General features: G+C 36.8%; 1 protein-coding gene across 1 annotated transcript; it reads left to right on the plus strand.

The window, feature by feature from the left end:
- Positions 1-6,641: 6,641 nt before the first annotated feature.
- Positions 6,642-7,669, plus strand: LOC145087389 (ribulose bisphosphate carboxylase small subunit, chloroplastic-like). Its single transcript, XM_079025339.1, has 3 exons — positions 6,642-6,901; positions 6,987-7,121; positions 7,243-7,669. The coding sequence occupies exons 1-3, from the start codon at positions 6,725-6,727 to the stop codon at positions 7,474-7,476; spliced, it is 546 nt and encodes a 181-aa protein (XP_078881465.1). The 5' UTR covers positions 6,642-6,724; the 3' UTR covers positions 7,477-7,669.
- The last annotated feature ends 5,876 nt before the right edge of the window (positions 7,670-13,545 follow it).

Consider the following 13,545-nt stretch of genomic DNA (forward strand, 5'->3'; position numbering starts at 1 on the left):
TATCCTCTTCACCACAAGTTGTCCTTCTTTTGCACGATGTCTAATAAAGTGATATTTTCTGTCGATATGTCGAGATCTACAATGATCCCTCGGTTCCTTGGTCAAGGCAACCGCTCCTTCATTATCGCAGAAAATCTCCATGGGCTCCTTTATGGGAGATACAACTCCAAGATCACTGATGAAGTTCTTCAACCATATTGACTCCTTCGATGCTTCGCTCGCTGCAATGTACTCTGATTCACACGTTGAATCAGCTACGGTTTCCTGCTTGGAACTTTTCCAAGTTACTGCTCCTCCATTCAGGGTAAAGACCCAGCCCGACTACGAACGGTAGTTGTCCCTGTCGGTCTGAAAACTGGCGTCACTATACCCTCGCACCTTCAAGTCATCACTCCCTCCGAGAACTAAGAACCATTCCTTCGTCCTCCGAAGGTACTTAAGGATATTCTTGACCGCAATCCAATGGGCTCTGCCAGGGTTCCCTTGATATCTACTAACCATACTCAAAGCAAAGGCTACATCAGGGCGAGTACAAGTCATAACATACATGATTGAGCCAACTACGGAAGCGTATGGAACTCGGCTCATTTATGCTATTTCAGCTTCGGTACTCGGACTTTGAGTCTTACTCAACTTGGCATTACTTTGTATTGGTAATTCTCCCTTCTTCGAGTTTTCCATACTAAAACGTTTTAGTACTTTATCTAAGCAAGTGTTCTGACTAAGTCCTATTAGTCTCTTACTTCGTTCTCTCACTATCCTTATTCCCAAAATATAGGAAGCCTCTCCAAGGTCCTTCATAGCGAAGCACTTCCCGAGCCAGGACTTAACCTCCTGCAGAGTCGGGACGTCGTTTCCTATGAGTAGTATGTCGTTGACATACAAAACGAGGAAGCTTACTATACTCCCACTGGCTTTGACATATACACATGATTCATCTTCGCTTCGTACAAATCCAAACTCTTTGACTTTCTCATCGAAGCAAAGATTCCATCTGCGAGACGCTTGCTTAAGTCCATAAATGGACTTCTCAAGCTTACACACTCTATTTGGATGCTTCGGATCAACAAAACCCTCTGGCTGAGCCATGTAAACATCCTCAGCCAACTTCCCATTAAGAAAAGCGATTTTGACATCCATTTGCCAAATCTCATAATCATGAAATGCGGCAATTGCTAGCATCACTCTAATAGATTTTATCTTCGCAACTGGTGAGAAGGTCTCATCATAGTCAACTCCGGGAGTTTGAGTAAAGCCCTTCGCAACCAATCGTGTCTTATATGTGTGTACATTTCCATCCACGTCAGTCTTCTTCTTGAAGATCCATTTGCACCCAAGCTTCTTACGTCCAGGCACATTATCAACCAAATTCCAAACTTGGTTGTCATACATGGACTGGATCTCGCTGTCCATCGCCTCTTTCCATTTCGCAGACTCCGGGCCTGCCATGGCTTCCTTATAGCTATTAGGTTCATCTAGATTTATTAGTGTACCATCACTATTATACGTGTCCCCTTCGGTAGTAATATGAAAACCATAAAACCGGGGTTGAACTCTAGCTCTTTCGGAACGTCTAAGAGGTAAGGACTTGTCAATCGGTTCAACCAGAGTTTCCTCCTCGGGTTGAGTGCCAGCGGTAGAGGTTCCTTCATCTATCGACTCTTTAATCTCTTCAAGCTCGATTTGCCTCCCACTGTCTCCTTGTCTTATGAGTTCTCGCTCTCGTAAAGCTCCTCTCCTCGCAACAAAGACAACATTGTCCTTCGGTCTATAGAAGAGATATCCAAAGGATTTATGCGGGTAGCCGATGAAAATACATCACTCACTACGAGGTTCAAGCTTGCCGTGAGTATCTCGTCTTACGAAAGCCTCGCAACCCCAAACCTTTATATGTGCTAACGAGGGAGCTTTCCCTGTCCATATCTCGTGAGGTGTTTTGGCAACCTTCTTAGTAGGGACTCGGTTAAGGATATGGGCGGCAGTCTCTAAGGCATAACCCCAGAATGAGATAGGTAGTGAAGCATGACTCATCATAGAGCGGGCCATGTCTAACAAGGTTCGGTTACGCCTTTCTGCCACACCATTCAACTGCTGTGTCCTAGGTGGTGTCAATTGTGAAACTATTCCACACTCCTTGAGATAGTCATGGATTTCAAGACTTAGGTATTCTCCTCCTCGATCGGATCGAAGCATCTTGATTTTCCTGCCCAATTGATTCTCCACTTCATTCTTGAATTCTTTGAACTTTTCAAACGTTTCTGACTTTTGCTTGATTAAGTAGATATACCCATATCTACTATAGTCATCGGTGAAAGTCACATAGAAGCGGTTTCCATCCTTCGTGGTTGATCTAAACGGTCCACATACATCGGTATGTATGAGGTCCAATAGACCCTCACCCCTTTCACACGTACTAGTGAAGGGTGACTTAGTCATCTTTCCAAGCAAACAAGACTCGCATGTGTCATCTTCCCTAAGGTCGAATGACTCCAACACTCCATCCTTTTGGAATTGGGCTATGCGCTTCTTGTTGACATGTCCACAACGACAATGCCACAAGGATGCTCTATCCATACCATTGGAAGAATCCATGCATAAAACATCATTTCCTAGGTTATCTAAAATCATAACAGTTTCATAAATTCCATTACATGGTATTGCTTCAAAATATAAGACACCATTTAGATAAGCACAAATAGAACCATTCTCATTATTAAAAGAAAATCTAAATCCTTGTCTAAACAAACCATGAAATGAAATGATGTTTCTTGCCATTTCTGGCGAATAGCAAGAATTGTTCAAATCTAAACATAAACCATTCCTAAGCACTAAAGAATACACTCCAATCTTGGTCACAGGCGACGATCTTCTGTTCCCCATGATTAGATTTATTCTTCCATGCTCCACATCCTTATTTTTTCTTAGTCCCTGCAATTCAGAACAAATGTGGTAACCACAATCGGTATCAAGGACCCAAGAAATAGCATGAGATGAATCATTAGATTTAATTGTGTATATACCTGCAAAAGACAACTTGATCTTTCCTTCCCTTATGGCTTGCAAGTAGTCTGGGCAGCTTCTCTTCCAATGCCCTATTTTATGGCAATGATGGCACTCTGCCTCCTTTGGGTTAGGGTTAGGCTTAGCGGGATCAACTTTGGTTCCACTAGAGGAGGAACCATCTCGGGACTTTCCCTTGCGGTGGCTCTTAGACGGAGCCTTCCTCTTCTTGCCTCTTCCTTGCCCAATGGCCAAAACAGGATCAGCGGGTGGATTGGGAGTGGGTGCAATAGACTTGTCCTTGAGGTTGCTTTCAGCAACCCTAAGGAGACCTTGGAGCTTACTTAGGGTGACCTCTTCTTTGTTCATGTGGTAGGTCATCCTAAATTGATTGTAACACGGAGGCAAGAGTGAAGCACCATGTCGATCTCCAAGTCTTCCCCAAAGTCAACATTCAACTTGCGAAGACGATCGACATACCTTTGCATCTTTTGCAGGTGCACGGTTAGAGATTCTCCATGACCCATTTTTGCGGAAATCATGTTAGTGAAAATCTCGTAACGCTCTTGCCTCGCGTTCTGGTGGTATCTCTCCAACAAGTCTTGGTGCATTTCGTACGGATACATGTCCTCATAGGACTTTTGGAATTCAGCGTTCATTGTGGCTATCATGATGCAATGAACCTTCGTTGCATCACGTTCATGAGTCTCAAAAGCAGTCATTTCAGCCGGAGTAGCGATTTTTGGGTTGATCTTCTCGAGCTTCTCATCGAGGACATACTCTTTGTCCTCTTAGCGAGCAATTGTGCGAATGTATCTTATCCATTCGCTAAAGTTCGTCCCATGAAAGTCACCATTTGGCAAAGGCTCGTCAATGTGAACGAGCTAGCAGCAGCGTTGTTCGCGTTCGACATCTAAAAAATAGAAAGGACAAAGATAGATTAGAATTTGAATCCCTAATAATCACCCAATAAGAAAATTAGGGTTAGGATCCAACAACAATATTTACATATTAGAAAAGGGATGCCGTAATCTAACATGCAAACAATTTGAAGGTAAGTGAATGACGATTCACTAATTCTCCACCATGAAAACATAACTTTAAGTTCTAAATGTATTGAGAATTCCTAGGTTTGGATGAGATTCATTGAAACTTTTCAATGGCATGTTTAAATCTTGATATGCCCCTCTCGTTTGTGACTGGGATACCAAGGATCACAAAGTGGGTGTGAATTACCATGCAAATTCACATGGTGCCTTCATTGTAACAATCACCTATTCGATGTGCCGGTAAACCACACACGCTCCATCGAACTATGATAAACAATGAATCACCTTTTGCCACCTTTTCTTAGAACCAATTAGTGTGCCGGTAAACCACACACGCTCCACTAACTTCTTAGCAAGGGTGCAAAGTGTAATTTCATCGGATTGCATCAATTCACTTTTCCTAAAGTAACTAGGATTGGGAATTTTTTGAAAAACATGTAGTTACTTTGTATTTCATATTATACTTTTAAAGAGGAGGTGAGGTTGCCCTATCCTACCTGTTCGGCTAACGACCCTCCACCGATCAAGCAAGCGGTGGGTGTGAGTGTACACCCATTAAGCGCCATTTTATAGGCAGCAACCTTATACCCACCTTATAGACCGGCTTCGTGAATGAGGCCTACTAATGGTAAGACTAGCATTTTACTTATACATATATATATATATATATATATATATATATATATATATATATATATATATATATATATATATATATATATATAAATCTTGTAATATTATATTAGTATACGGTTGAATTTTAAACTTGTAAAATTCTAGGGTTTAAAATTTAAATTGTCTAAATTAAACTTTTAATCACAAAACATAAATTTCAAAACTTGAGGACAAGTTTTAAACTTTTCAAAACATAGGGGATCAAATAACAAATAATCTAAATTAACATTTAATCACATAATTATCCATATTTGATTTATTTAATAATTTCTTGCAAGACAATTTACCAATTTAATTAATCAATTATCACATAAGGAAATAAATATTTTATTAATTGATAAATATCTTCAATTAGGTCAAGAATATACTCATATATATCATAAAATCGGATTTATATTGACCTAATATGATTAAGGCAAGTATCTAAAAGATAAACAACAAGAAATCCCGAAATTAGCTCTTTCTGACGCTCGGACTCGCCGAGTACCACAATGGACTCGTCGAGTCGAGCCTACTCGCCGAGTCCACTATGGGACTCGCGGAGTCCATCAGGCAGAAACACAAAATTCGAATTTTGCAAGCATCAAACAAGCAACCAATGTATCAATTCAATAGAAACCAATCTAGGCTCTGATACCACTTATGGGTTTTAGCCATATGAACATTCCTATGTGCACATACAAACCCTAATGCTTGGATCTAGGTTTCTCTAATTGAACATGCATTGAATCCAAGACTTCTAATGGCTAATAGAGTATAATAACAATAAGAAACCAGAATTAGAAGATTACCTTGAATCACTTGCTTGATCTTCTTGTCCTTGGAGCTTTAGAGTCACAATTGTCACTCTTCTAATGGCTTACAAACACCAACTAGCAAGAGGATGATTTGAGAGAGTGGAGAGGGAAGAGAAAATCGTCCAGGGTTTCTTCTCTTACAAGAGTGCCGATTTCCTTAACCCTTAGGGTCTACTTATACTAGTGAGGCTCCTAGGGTTTCATCCTTAAACCCTAATTGGATAACTTAGGCCCTAAGCAATCCAATACCCTAATGATAAGCCTTGGACGAATTCTAAGCCTATCCTAAGCCCTAGAAATCGTCCACCCCTTATCCATAAAGGATTATAGCCCAAAGTACAACTATCATACAATTGACAGTTTATGCCCCTTTATTCAATTAATCTCTTTAAGTTACCAAATTAATTCCTAATTAATTTATGACTTATATTAATCAAATAATAATATTATTATTCCTTATATTATTCTCATAATATATTAATAATATTTCTTCTCTCATAATAAATCATCCTGTTAAGTTGCTATGGTGAAGGCAACCCAAAAGGACCATGCACAACCGGGTCAAATACTTGTCTAATATAGTTGCAACCTTAGACACCATTCCAACAAAAATATCATAAATTTTAATAAAAAAAAAACTCAAATAAATTTTTACAAAAACAAAATGATTACCTTAGCTCTTTTGTTGGAGCGGGGAGAAGTTTGAGAGAGGGACGAACACGTGATAACATGTGAAAGAGAGGATGAGAGAGAGAAAGATATAGGATGAGATAGATGGAGAGGAAGAACATTCTAATCAACGGTATCAGGTGTTGTCATCTATTTTTTAGGTTGAGGGTTCAGGTCTGAGACAAAGATGAATTTAGGAGTAGTATAAGATTAGATTAAATTTCCTGTTAAAAATGAATAAATAAATAAATAAATAAATAGTGGATATCATCAGCCACATGCACCATACGTTACTAAATGGTTAATTACTCAATGATAAGGCATTACATCCTTTTAAAATCTTTGTGGACATGATGCATGTAATGTCATCAGCCACACCATACGTTAGAATCAAGATATATATGTGTTTTTGTCCGTTAGATAGGCAAGTAGTACTATATATACCTATACATCAATAGGGACTAAAATCAGTCATTGGATTCTAGAAGTCCATTCCTAACTATTACTAAGAGAAGAGCAGCAAATTACTTATAAATGGCGTCCATCTCCTCCTCCATTGTCGCCACTGTCAGCCGGACCACCTCCACCCAAGCCAGCTTGGCTGCTCCATTAACTGGTCTCAAGTCTAACGTCACTTTCCCAGTCACCAAGAAAGCTAACAACGACTTTTCCTCCCTCCCCAGCAATGGTGGAAGAGTGCAATGCATGAAGGTATATATATGGTGGATAAACCATAATTAAGTATTCTAATCAGTATCAGAATGTGAATCAGTTTACCAAATTTTATGTGATACAGGTGTGGCCACCAATAGGGTTAAAGAAGTACGAGACCCTTTCATACCTACCACCATTGTCCGACGCCGCATTGTCTAAGGAAATCGACTACCTTCTCCGCAACAAGTGGGTTCCTTGCTTGGAATTCGAGTTGGAGGTCTATTTCTTTTAATCGCCTTTTATTAATTTTATTAACTAATTGATTAATATAAACAAAACATAATTAATTGTAAAGTGAGTAAATATTTATATTTGTGGTGTGTATTTATAATTAATAGCATGGTTTCGTTTACCGTGAGCACCACCATTCCCCTGGATACTATGATGGACGCTACTGGACAATGTGGAAATTGCCTATGTTCGGGTGCACTGACTCAGCTCAGGTCATGAAGGAGGTTGAAGAATGCAAGAAGGAGTACCCCAATGCCTTCATCCGTGTTATTGGATTTGACAACGTTCGTCAAGTGCAGTGTATCAGTTTCATTGTCTCCAAGCCCCCAGGCGTTCTCTAAGCACCAAAACCAACCTTTGTTTGCACCAAGATTGATCAGTCTCTTCAAGACCATAGGCTTTGCATGTGGTTGCAGTTAAACAATGTGGAATTGGCATCAAAATTGATTGGTGTAGGGCTTTTCAAGATCAATGGTTCAAACTAAACTTATGGTTGTTTTGTTTTTATATGAAAAGTAAACGAGTATTTTCTAACTCAGGGTTCAATATTTCTTGATCGTTAATTCGTTATATATTTATCACATAAATTGAGTTTTACAACATGCATATATCACTATAGACGGAGACCCCTTTGTGGTGTTAAAGACACGTAATCATTTTCTTACAAAACCAAATCCGTAAAATATATGCCGTCGGACAAATTAAATCAAACCCTTGATAGTATAATTTTTCTAATTTTGTAAGGTGAAAAGTTTTTGTCCTACTCTTTTAACAGGATGGTTGGTAGATTCTTCTTATCTTCTCATGTAGTACAAAAACCTAGGGATGTGCTTTTTTGACACGAAATCTAGTATTAAATACCGATACATATTTGTTACCGGTTCGTTTACGGTTTCGGGACTAGGAAAAATGATTATACGACCACTTTGGAAATCATATTTAGTAAACCATTGGTCCATTATGTTGTATATATCACATCATATCCTTATCTTTATAATTAAATCTTTTGATAAACACAACAATATATTGCTTTTTATAGTAACTTCATATTGACCTTTTCTTTTGATGTTTAAATATTAAGAATATTCATTAGTTCTCAGTACATCTTTGACCAAGCTAAATATTACATGCTCCGAAGTATAATTAGAAGAAAAAGATTGAATATAATTGTTTATTCTTTTAGTATACGGTGTAATGCTTTGTATAATTATATCTTTCAAATCTAAGCAATGGATTGAAATTTGGGTTAAGAGATCTAGAAAATCTTGTTGCCTCTTTAGTTTTTGGTTCGATTTGGGATTTTGGAAAATATTTGGGTACCGAACCGGTAGTACGAAATGAAAGTGGTTGGAAAAGTGGAAATGAATACCTTACTAAATGCATGTATTTGGTTTGGGTATTGTATGGTTTCGGTGCAATACCAGTTTGAGCTTGGGAAATGGGAATTGGCTTTCCTTGCTCATCCCTATTGAAAACAGCCTCTACTATGACGACTTATGTCGTCGTTGAATGTGTATAGACTCCAACATGTCGTTGCTTTAGAATTAATCTAGCTATTGCTAAAAATGTTTTATAGCGTTTGTCGTTACATTAAAAATTAAGAACAAAATAAAAATTAAAGATAAGGACGGCATGTCATGTCCATAGGTCTTCCTTTCAAAAATAGTTGGGGCATATTATAACGACTTGACGTCGCTATAAAGTGTATCATTGGCAAATCTTTTCGACATCTACAACGACATGTTGTCGAATTTTTTGAAATTTAATTTTTATTATTCTTCCAAAGACTTTATAAAACAACGCAAAAATTTATATATAACAATACTATCATTTGATGTTATACAATGTTCTTTTATAGCAATCAAAGTTTAATAGTATATCTACTTATCGTCATCCAAATATTCCTCATTGCCATTCTCCTAATATTGGTGTCGTGATGGTGGTCGATTCAAGCTAGTCTTATAGGCATCAAGGTCGAACGTAAGCAGCAATGACCACGTTCGTTGTTGGAGGTTAGATATGTTTCTCGCCATAATATTACAAAATGGTTACACTTGCATTTGAAATAGTTCATTTTAATGTTGGGATAAACCTTGTAACAACTCATTAATTTAACTTTTGAATGCAATATGAAACAAAATCCTCGAGAGACCTCTAAGGTTTTGCGACACTCCACGAAATCAACTACGGCGTTCGTGTGAACCATATTTTGAGGATTCCAACCTTATCCAACGAGGATGAAGATGACGGTCCTACATGCTAACTTTGTGCATTGAACTTGTAGCCATCATTTCATGCATGATTCAAAAAACCTTAATCATATGTAGAACTTTAGAGTATATTCTTCATTGTGATATGTCAATGTCTGATATGTGCTTTGAAACATGTACTCATCATGTATGTGGTCATGAAACGTATTCAGTTTTCAACAATAGATTCAAACTTATTTTGCACATATGATACACTAAGCCATCTATCGTTAACATGTTTATCTGTATCAATAAATTTTGTGAAACCATTCCATAACTCTTTGGGTTTTAATTTTAACTATTTCTTTTTGAAATTGATCATCATATATGAATGTTAAATAACAATTACATATAAATTTTGTAAGACCATAACAGTAACATACATGGATTTTCTTTACATAGAATATTATTCTTAAAACTTCCATCCATAATAGCAGCACACTTACATTAATGTGTTATACAAAATAGATTAAGAAAATGCTTAAATTAATCAAAATGTTTTTTATAAGTCATTACCATATTTTAACATTATTTCCATTATACAACAATGTTATAGTGTAGTGAATTATGAGCATTTGGTTTGACATGCAGAATTATAAAGAACACAATAAACATGGTGATTTGGGTGTCTAAGAGATGTATTTGATTATAAAAGTTGTTATAAAAATGTATAAACTAGATCTAGAAAAATAAATAGCTCACACTAACACTTTCAATGTTGCATCTCTCAAGCACACTCTAATAGTGGTATGCAACCCACTATTTATAAAGGTGCTAACAAGTAGTCACATACACACACACACTCTCTCTCTCTCTCTCTCTCTCTCTCTCTCATATCAGAAGGCTTCAATCCCACATATATAATTGAGTCTTCCGAAACCAGGTCTTCACTAGTCATCTAATGAAGAACTTTCTACCCAACATTCTCCCCCTCAAAGTTAGGAATGGATGTCTCGGATTCAATCACCAAAAAGAGCAACTTCACGAACGAAACCTCAAGCATTACAAATATAAAAATGAGCACCAAATCTTCAAGTCTTCAATGATTTTCCAATCTAGGCTCTTGAGTGTGAGACATCACAATCCGAGCATCAAAAGGAAATTTGGAGAATCCAAAACTCCATAAATCAATTACCCAACTTTAAGCATACAAACACGCCACAAAAATCTTTATTATGTCTAAACCCTCCATGAAACCGGGAAAATCCCAAATCACTTCAGAATTTCCAATTCGACTCCCTTCATAAAATTTTCCTTCTCAAGGTCACATCGGTCTTCAAATTCGCCTAATATGAAAAATCCAAAACTTTCAATTTCGAATTCTCATATTACTAATCTCTCCCCTTTTTATAATCGAAATATGATTATAAAACCCAAATGGGAATGAGAAAGTGTTTAATTTGGAATTTTCCATGCAAAACTCCCCTTGACAACTAGCATAAATGTTTCATTTCAAATCTATAAAATCTTATCACAATTTTCGAATTCTTCACTTATCGGACCGCCTTTGACTCGAAAATGTACAAAATAGTGCATATTGTTGGAAAATACTTGCAAAAATGACCACTTTTTGAAAAATCCACAAAAAAATCTTCAATATTTTACAAGATTTTGATTTTTGGGTAAAAAGAGTCATTTTACTGACACTTTAAGGACCAATTGTGAATTATTTGTGCATTTTCCCCAAATATAATTCCAGATGCAATTTAGGAACCAATGAATGCAACACCATAGTCGAAACCACTTTCTACTCTCAAATTGACTTTCGTTTCCAAGAGATTTGGCTATCAAAATCTCAAGCGATTTGGATCATCAAGAATCTATTCCTTTGGATGATTTTTCGTCCATTTGTCCATCGGTGGAAAGGTAGGATCAAGTTCCAGTTGTGCATCTTCATAAACTTCTTCAGCTCACTGTCTTCCTCCTGTAATTGAAACATTGTCAGCAAAATCATGAAAATCATTATTTCCATCATTACCCTCATCATGAGTACATCCACTTGGCTCCCCCTCAACCAAGGATTCATCATATCCTCCCCCATCGACATCAGGTTGGTTAGACATATGTTTCCCCTCATCATCAGGATGGTTAGACATATGCTCCCCCTCGTCATCAGGATAGTTAAACATACTCTCCCCCTCGACATGGTAATATTGTCGTTCGTTGTGAGACGAAGAAATCAAGTGCTTCCCCTCTACTTGATCATCAGTCGAAAATTGCAATCTTTCGATATTAGTTCTTGAGGTTGATGAAGAATGTGCATCATTTTCTTCAATTGAAATTGTCGAATCATCAGAATGTTTCGATGCCTTAGGAATTTGATTATCTTCAACTTTGATCTCTGCATCAATTGCCCTATCAGGAATACCAAAAATTAAATCGAGATCAACATAAAATGTAAACATTTTCTCATACTCATCATTAGATTCCGAAACTATTGGTTTTTAAACGAAAGTTTGTTCGCTTATCTTGACATAATAGTCATCAAATGTGAGATTGAAAGTTTCTTCAATCTTCCTAGTTCGCTTATTCAACACTCTATAGGCTACAAAATTGTGAGAATATCCCAGGAAAATTCCCTCATTAGCTTTCGTCTGAAATTTGGAAAGACTATCCTTGAGATTCATGAAGAAACACTTGCACCCAAAAAACATAGAAAAATTAACATTAGGTTTCCTTTTGTTTATAATCTCATAAGGTGTAATATTGAAACGACGATGAATAAAAGAGTGATTTTGTGTAAAGCAAGAAGTCAATACTGCTTCAGCCCAAAAGTATTGATGCAGATTCGCATAAATGAGCATCATTCTCACCGTTTCACATAATGATCGATTTCTCTTTTCGACTACACCATTTTGTTGCAGTGTTTACGGAGATGAAAAATTATGTGAGATTCCCAGCTCTGTCAGAAACGAATCTAAGATTCTATTTTTGAACTCTGTTCCATTGTCACTTTTTATCTTTTGAACTTTTCTTTTCAAGCTCAATTCAATTTTCTTGATAAAATTAATCATCACTTGAGTAGTTTCCGACTTCTGTCGAAGAAAGAAAACCCAACTAAACCTTGAAAAATCATCAACAATAACTAGTATATACTTCTTTTTATTGAGTGACTCATTAGTTGAAGGTCCACACAAGTCAATGTGAAGAAGTTCCAATGGTACAATGATCTTTAAATCAATTATGATCAGATGACCATGACGATGTTGTTTTCCCTGCTCACATGTTGCACATAATGAATCATTGTCAAATTTCAGAACAGGTAAACCTCGAACAAGATCATTAAGAATAAGTTTATTTATCTTCTTAAAGTTAAGATGAGATAGACATTGATGCCATAACCAACTGAGACCCAAAGATGGTTTTGATAGCAAGCACACAGAGGGTATGCCTATAATTGGTTTCATGTCGAGAGTGAACATGTCTCCATTTCGTTTTGACTTTAGCAAATGTTGGAGCATGTAAATGCTCTACTAATTATGAGTGATTGTTAGGTTATTTTATTCCCTTTATTGTATTGTTTGGTTTCTCTCTCCCTATATATAGAGAGAGATGGCCACGTATTATTAAAAAAAAGTAAGAGTGCACAAATGTAGTTTCTAGTGAGAGAGAGTATGGTGGGATCTCTCCCACCAAGGAAGAGTTATCTCTCCCAACCCATGTTCTTTATGTAATATTTTAGTTCTCTCTTTCTAGAAAAATCATGGAATTACTCATCTCTTTTATGTTCTTCATTCATATTTTTTATGATCGTTAAATATGAAGATGTTCTTATTCTGCACAAGCCAATCGTCAAAATAGGTTTCAATAATTGGTATCAGAGTCGTACCTTGAAGGTTTAAGCGACTAGTTCAATGGAATGACTCCCGATCGCTGTTTATCTTGAAGATTTTTCCGATTTTTGCAAGAATTTTCGGGTTCAAACCGGAAATTTTTATAATGAGTTTTTCCATTTTAGAAGTGTTGATTCAAGCTTTCAAGAATAAAAATGTAGTTGTTGCTTGTTCATTTTTCTACTGGAAAATCCGGGTTTGAAAAGTTTCTTTCATGATGATGTTGAAGAAGAAGAAGAAGAAAAAGGGAGAATAAGATTGTTGTGGTCAAAAAATTGTTGAAGAATTTGCTCTAGACATTTTATTTATGCCTTGAAAATAAGACACA

This window comes from Lactuca serriola, chromosome 2, assembly GCF_051521515.1.
Source record: "Lactuca serriola cultivar US96UC23 chromosome 2, Lser_US96UC23_V15, whole genome shotgun sequence".
Taxonomy (NCBI): domain Eukaryota; kingdom Viridiplantae; phylum Streptophyta; class Magnoliopsida; order Asterales; family Asteraceae; genus Lactuca; species Lactuca serriola.

Excerpts from the sequence above, each read along its gene's own strand:
- LOC145087389 (XM_079025339.1), top strand. The coding sequence starts at position 6,725 with ATGGCGTCCATCTCCTCCTCCATTGTCGCCACTGTCAGCCGGACCACC. Across the intron at positions 6,902-6,986 it reads GAAGAGTGCAATGCATGAAG|GTGTGGCCACCAATAGGGTT; the intron begins GTATATATATGG and ends TATGTGATACAG. Across the intron at positions 7,122-7,242 it reads GCTTGGAATTCGAGTTGGAG|CATGGTTTCGTTTACCGTGA; the intron begins GTCTATTTCTTT and ends TATAATTAATAG.